Genomic DNA, 7,250 nt, shown 5'->3' on the forward strand with positions numbered 1-7,250 from the left:
TGAGTGGATACCTGAAGGTTAAGTCTGGGAGGAGGCGTTCTGAGCAGTAGATACACGAAGGTTAAGTCTGGGAGGAGGAGTTCTGAGCAGTAGATACACGAAGGTTAAGTCTGGGAGGAGGAGTTCTGAGCAGTGGACACATGAAGGTTAAGTCTGGGAGGAGGAGTTCTGAGCAGTGGATACACGAAGGTTAAGTATGAGAGGAGGAGTTCTGAGCAGTGGATACGTGAAGGTTAAGTCTGGGAGGAGGAGTTCTGAGCAGTGGATATAGGAAGGTTAAGTCTGGGAGGAGGAGTTCTGAGCAGTGGACACATGAAGGTTAAGTCGGTAAGGAGGAGCTCTGAGCAGTGGACACATGAAGGTTAAGTCTGGAAGAGGACTTCTAAGCAGGTGATACAGGAAGGTTAAATCGGGGAGGAGAAGCTCTGAGCAGTGGATACATGAAGGTATGTATCCAGATGGAGGAGGAATTCTGAGCAGTGGTTCCTCAGTCCTTCCTGAGCAGAAAGGTTAAGTTGGGGAGGGATCTCTGAGCAGTGGATACATGAAGGTTGTCTGGAGGAGGAGTTCTGAGCAGTGGATACGTTAATGTCATCTGGAAGAGGGTTCTGAGCAGTAGGTTTCACTTTGTCTGCCATCAGCTGAGCTCCTGCTGGTGGCACACTGGCCATTATCCCTGTGAGCTGTCTCAACTGATGTGTCAATAGTAATGGTATGACTATGGGATGTAGGATCTTTTGAGTATAATCAGCCTTATGGTTTACAGGTGAATCATAAGGGTAGGAAAGTTGTGAAAAATAAGAGTCTGTAAAAAAAGAGCACTTCATATATAGAGACAGAAGGTTAGAGAGGTTAGGAGTTGTGAAAAATCTAAAAAGAACTATTGCAATACGTTTAAATTTATTTTGAACCCACAGGTATTGGTGACGCTGGCATCTGAAGAACTCGCCAAGGGCTGGACCCAGTGGTGAGTGTTCCCCCCCCCACCCAGACAGAGCAGGAAATAGAGACCCCACATGTATCTGACACTCCCCTGGGCCCAGTGGGTCTGTCCCCCCCAAGACAGTGATAGACCCTGGGCCCAGTGGGGACTGTCCCCTCCCCAGACCTATGCACCAGGAAACAGAGACCCCACATGTATCTGACTCTCTCCTGGGCCCAGTGGGGTCTGTCCCTTCCCCAGACAGTGATGGCCCTGGCCTGTGTTAGCACCATGCCCCACACTAGATCCCATATGTGTCATTGTCTCCTGTGCTCCCTCAGGTACGACCTCACAGAAGACGGGACGCGACCACACGTGGTGACCTAGCCATGCAGGCACAAGGCACCCTCCCCATCTCTGCACAGAGCACATCCCTATCACAGACGCACCAACCTTATTTTTATAATTTTGTGTATTTAGTTATATATACCTTAACAGTTTTATAAAATTGTTGATATCTTAGGCAGATTTGGCCAATATTATCATTAAATTTTATATGTTAAGTTTCCCCTGGTCTTTCAGCTGTTGCTGGGATGTGCAGCTGGCCAGTGGGTAGCGTCACCTTCTGTAGAACTCAGCTTCCATTGCCCTTCTGGATCACAGACCTACCTGTGCTATACTATTGCCTTGTTTTACATATCACTGAGATATACTATGCCATGTATATAGACTCTATTTTTTATAATCTCTACATGCTGGTTTGAATTCAGAAGAAAATAGATCAAGGAAATATATATATTTTCTTCAAAGACTTATTAAATTCTTGTGACAAATAATCATTTTCATCTTTGCAGCAAAAATTTCTCAGTGACCTATTTTGTGGTGTTTCTTTTTAAAAAGAAAAACTGAAAGATTATTAAATATTAGTATATTTCTGTTCATTATGAATAATAAAGTATTCAAATGTTAACATTTTCATAAATATAAAGATGTATTATTGAGATGTAAGTCAAAGGGCTTACAAGGAGAAATGTTTTATCACTGAGTAATATAAAATATTTAGAGCTTTGACATGAGTTCTTAAATCATAATGTACTAATCTGAAAAACATGTATAAATGATGTGTCTTGAGTTTATTTTAATTGCTTGTTGTACTGTTCATGAAATAGTACACAGATATGTGCATTTTACTTTTCCTAAAAAATAAGAACAGACCTTCAGTGTTAGCAATGAAACTGTGTAAGGTGGTCGTGAGCCTGGTGGACAAAGAAGGGGGCGCTCGTCACTGTGAAGGTTGTGAGGTGGGTGGGTGAGTAGCAGGACACTGCTCCCGTATCCCAGCTGCTGGGGAGGCTGGAGCAGGATGGCTCGAGTCCCAGAGCTCTGGTCTGTTGCCTGCTTTGCAGTGTCCCAGTCTTTAAACACATGTGCTCGTGACACACTTGCAGAAGCATTTTGGGGGCATACTGGAAGCTGTGTAATGAAAATGGCTTCCAGAGCCATGAGAACATTATGAAGCTGTGTGCAAATGTATTGAGGAAAATGCAACTTTGTGATTGAAATTGCAGCTCTTAACTCTGGTCACATAACTCAACAAATTAGGAGCAACTCATGTGGCCAAACACACCCAAATGCCTGTGTAGACACTGGTGGTGATTTTCACACTCCCTTCCTCTGGCAGAGTTTAATTTTGTTTCATTTATAACTTACACTTTGAATGGTGGGTAATTTATAATGGAGTCTATAATTTCATAGCACATTTCAATAACCATCAACACCAGTATAATTTCACTGTCTCCTATTTACTGAAACTTTGAATCCTCTTTATAAGCTGATCCCAATGCTCTTACCGAGGATTGGTTATTCTAGGGAGGCTTGCAAAGGGTTGGAACACTCACACACTCACATGAAACATGTGCACACAGACATTCAGTAATGCTGCCTGAGTGTGAGAAAGACAGGGAATCACTGGTTGGATCTAGTTGCTTTCCCACTGCATTAAGTTTTTTGAAGTTTTTTTTTTTTTAATTAGGTCTTATCATAATTAGGTTCTTATCATAATCTATAAATGAGAAGAAACTCTCATTGAAATTTAGCATACCAATAATTTCTACCCACTCCAATGTGTTTGGGTTTTGCATCATATGCTTAATTTAGGGGATGTGCATTTCACTTAATGGAATGCTGTGTTTAAGAATTAGGAAAGTATGCTCAGCACCAGTAGCACAATGGTTATGGTGCAGGCAACATGCACCAAGGCTGGCGGTTTCGAACCTGGCCCCAGGCCAGCTAAACAACAATGACAACTGCTGCAACAACAACAACAAAAGAGAAAGAATTAGAAAAGTAGATGTGTTAAGGGTGCTAAGCCCAGGGGAAGCCAGTTAAGCAGTATCATGTGCTGCCCCCACTGTCAGGAGAGCTGTCACCAAGGTTGCCACCAGGTCTCCCCCATCTCCAGACTCTACAAGGAGAGAAAGGAAGGATGTTCTCAGGCTTATAGGCATCTTCCAGACGTGTGCGAAGAGCTAAGAAGCACCACTGTAGCCATGTACTTAACCTGCAGGACCCCAGTGATGGAAAGCACTAAAGATGTTATCAAAATGTTCATTTTTAGTTTTTAATAACTTATCTAGGAAAAGAGAACTTTAACTTTTCTACTTTGAGCTAAGCCAATAGAGAGAATTTGTTTGTTTGTTTGTTTGTTTGTTTGTTTTTTAGAAAGAGTCTAACTCTGTTGCCCTGAGTAGAGAGCTGTGGTGTCATCCCAGCTCACAACACTTCAAACTCCTGGGCTCAAGCCATCCTCCTATCTCAGCCTCCTGAGTAGCTGCGACTATAGGCACCAGCCAGCCATAATGCCCAGCTACGTTTTCTGTTTTTAGAGAAGGGGGCTCACTCTTGCTCAAGCTGGTCTCTAACTCCTAAGCTCAATTGATCCTCCCATCGCAACTTCCCATAGTCCTGGGATTACAGGTGTGAGTGGCCATGCCCAGCCTGGGAAAGAAAATTCACTTAGATGCATTTGAAGTGCAGCTCTGTCAACTTGTACGTTTGGGTTCTTATTCTGTGCCTTAAAGTGTGAAGGTATTTCCCAGTTTCAGATTAAAACAGAGGAAGCTTTGTAGCTATATTTATCACAGTTTATATTCTGTACTATCAGAATTCTTTTTATTGGTATTCTTTGTCAAGAGGTCACCCCTTTTTCAAGACCTTAAGCCAAATGCAAATCAGTGTGTATAGCTTTGCATTGATTCTGTGGCTGCTGCATTAATTCTAGTTCTAGTTGGATCACCCACTGCAAGTGGACAGCAGCAGAGAATTACAGAATGTCCTTTTTGCTCAACTAATTATACATGACAGTGCATGTATTTATTTAATAAAACTTTTATGTAAGTTCATGTGTGGTTTGTTTTTCCTTCATCTTTTTGAAATGAAACTTTTAGTGTGGGACCAAATCAGCTGAAGAGTAGACAGTGCCCTGTGTGTGTTGTGCATCTGTCACCCCCAGAGCAGCGCACCACGCAGCCGCGTTGCTCGTCCCACCTTAGTTTGACTCTTCTTTGCTCAGCTGATTAGATTCTTGAGTTTTGCAAACAGCTCTTCTGCAGGGTATCCTCAATGAAAACAAGCAGAAGCTTTGATGCTTGGTCACCAGAGCATGGAGTCAGAGTTGTGGACTGGAAGCTGCTGAGAATTGAACAAAACGCTACGGCAAGCTGCCCACAGCACACCCCATTCAACCGCGGCCCTGCCTGTCCTGCCTGGGCCTCTCCTAGGCCTGTGGTGTGTTCCTCTGCACCTTCCTTACATAGCACAGGCCCTTTCTCAAGGCTTGTTGCCATCTCTAACACTCAGCAGTGAAACAACACAGGTTGGGTCCTGTCTTTTTATTTTACTCAGCTTTAGTGCTGTGTGGCTCCCAGATGTCTGTCACCGCCACAGAATGAACTCGGCCTGGCTCACCTGTGCCTCTGCATCCTCTTGGGCTCAGGCTGGAGACCCAGGCAGCACCTGACACCTGCGACTGCCCACTCCCCACAGCAGGTGCAAGTTCTAACTGGAGCTCGTGTCCTCTAAGCACGGCCTCTCACAACATACCTGGTTGTTTCTGGACCTTGTCCTCAGCACCAGTTCATTTCCACACAACAGCCAGGGGGATCTTCCAGAAACACAAACCTTACTTATCCTGCCTGCACTGCCCTGAGGCCTTCCCTATTCCTCCTGTGCTCCCACCCACAGTGTGTCAAAGAGTTTCAGCCCCAGACCCCAAAGGCTCTCCACACCACAATCTTCCCAGGACATACCCAACTAGTGTCCACTTTCTTTGCCTCAGCTTAAAGTTGATTTCCTCAGGCACCTGCAAGTTTTGTTGGCACCATGTTACTTGCATTCATCATACTTAGCATAATTGCAATTTAGAGGCCTGTACTCCCAGCATTTGGGGAGGCTGAGGTGGGAGGATCACTTAAGGCCAGGAGTTCAAGACCAGCCTGGGCAACATAGACCCCATTTCTGCAAAAAAATAAAAAAACATTGGGTGTTGTGGTGCCAGTAACCCCAGCTGCTCAGAAAGCTGAGATAGGGGTGGAAAAAAAAATAGCTGAGACAAGATCACTTGAGCCCAGGAGCTCAAGGCTGCAGTGAGCTGTAATGATATAACTGCACTCCAGCCTAGGAAGCAGTGATACCACTTTTCTCTGAAAAATAATTAGTTTTGGCTCGGTGCCTGTAGCTCAGTGGCTAGGGTGCCAGCCACATACATCAGAGCTGGCGGATTTGAATCCCACCCAGCCCTGCCAAACAACAATGACAATACAACCCAAAAATAGTTGGACATTTTGGCAGGCTCCTGTAGTCCCAGCTACTTGGGAGGCAGAGGCAAGAGAATCAATCACTTAAGCCCAAGAGTTTCAGGTTGCTGTGAGCTGTGACTCCATGGCACTCTACCGAGGGTGACACAGTGAAACTCTATTTTAAGAAAAAATAATAATGATAACTAATTAGTTTCATTGAAATTTTGCTACCTGGACTGCAAACTCCCAAGAACAAAGATCTTGTGGGGTTTATGTGTTGGTAAATCTTTTCCTGATGGCTTACCACTGTTGTTGGCATGCAATTGATGAACCAAATATCTGTTGAATAAATGATGTTTTATGAAGCTTAACAGACCATAATCATATGTATTTGTTTTAACTTTCCATTCAAAGAAACGTAGATCCCTACTGACAGGTTTTAGTGAAGACTAAAGAGACAGTATTGAGCATAAGAATGGATACTAAATGGGCACTGAGACAAAAATCAGTGGAGTAACGTCTGAAAAACCAGCAAGCCACAAAAGTGGGAAACAGTCGGGCAGGCAGTGTGCCTGTGCCTAGTGTTACTCTGGACCCCTGGGTAAAATGCTATGAAAAGTGGGAAACAGTCGGGCAGTGTGCCTGTGCTTAGTGTTAGTCTGGAACCCTGGGTAAAACACTATGAAAAGTGGGAAACAGTCAGGAAATGTGCCTGTGCTTAGTGTTACTCTGGGTGAAACTCTATGAAAAGTGGGCAACAGTCGGGCAGTGAGCCTGTGCTTAGTGTTACTCTGGACCCCTGGGTAAAACACTATGAAAAGAACAAAATTATAAACTTTTACCAAGAAAGTCACTGTTTACCTGAAAAACCAAGAAAATAATCCAAAAACCCTTGAGCTTTAACTAGAATCTAATAAGGAGCGGGTCATAAACAAGTATACAAATCTATCTTACATGTTAATGTTAACAACCGTTAGAAAATATGGAAAAGAATCGTACAGCAGCCTGAAAACCAGCACCCACACAGCCACCGGTGCAAGAGGACGGACTTGTTGCTCCCCCCAAAATACCATCCCCAGAGAAGTGTCACTATTTAAACTGTCTGGCTCCTAGAAATCCCATCTCCAGGGTACCTGTTAGAAACAGTGTCGATTGTTCACCGCAGGCAGTGACGCCCACTGTGACTAACAAGAGGCCATCAGAGCAGTTCAGATATCAAGGAGCACCACTGTATGGTAAGAGAATATCTAGTCTCCTAAGAAACTAGAAAACTGTGCCCACAGTGGCTGTCCCACCTATGTCCCCACCAGCAGTCAGGGAGAGCTCTGCACATCCTCACCAGCATGTGCTGCTCCCAGCACTCAGGCTGTGGCCACTCTTAACAAGTTTGTGGTAGTATCTCATGCTTGTTTTTGTGTTTTCCTGAACATACAATGTGGAGTGTCTTTTCATATGCTTTGCCAATTGCACATCTTTGGTGAGGGCTCCCTTAAGATTGTTAACCCACATGTATTTTATCTTTTTTTTTTTTT

At 44.1% G+C, this 7,250-nt stretch overlaps 1 protein-coding gene across 1 annotated transcript in view; it reads left to right on the top strand.

The window, feature by feature from the left end:
• The window catches only part of ESYT2 (extended synaptotagmin 2), a 110,543-nt gene extending 108,479 nt beyond the window's left edge, over nt 1-2,064 (top strand). Inside the window, exons 21-22 of the mRNA XM_023508264.1 lie at nt 918-967; nt 1,264-2,064. Coding sequence (XP_023364032.1) covers nt 918-967; nt 1,264-1,309 — 96 coding nt within the window. The 3' untranslated portion in view covers nt 1,310-2,064. The remainder of the gene's footprint in view (nt 1-917; nt 968-1,263) is intronic.
• The last annotated feature ends 5,186 nt before the right edge of the window (nt 2,065-7,250 follow it).

This window comes from Otolemur garnettii, unplaced genomic scaffold (assembly GCF_000181295.1).
Source record: "Otolemur garnettii isolate 467f Iridium unplaced genomic scaffold, OtoGar3 scaffold00235, whole genome shotgun sequence".
Classification (NCBI taxonomy): domain Eukaryota; kingdom Metazoa; phylum Chordata; class Mammalia; order Primates; family Galagidae; genus Otolemur; species Otolemur garnettii.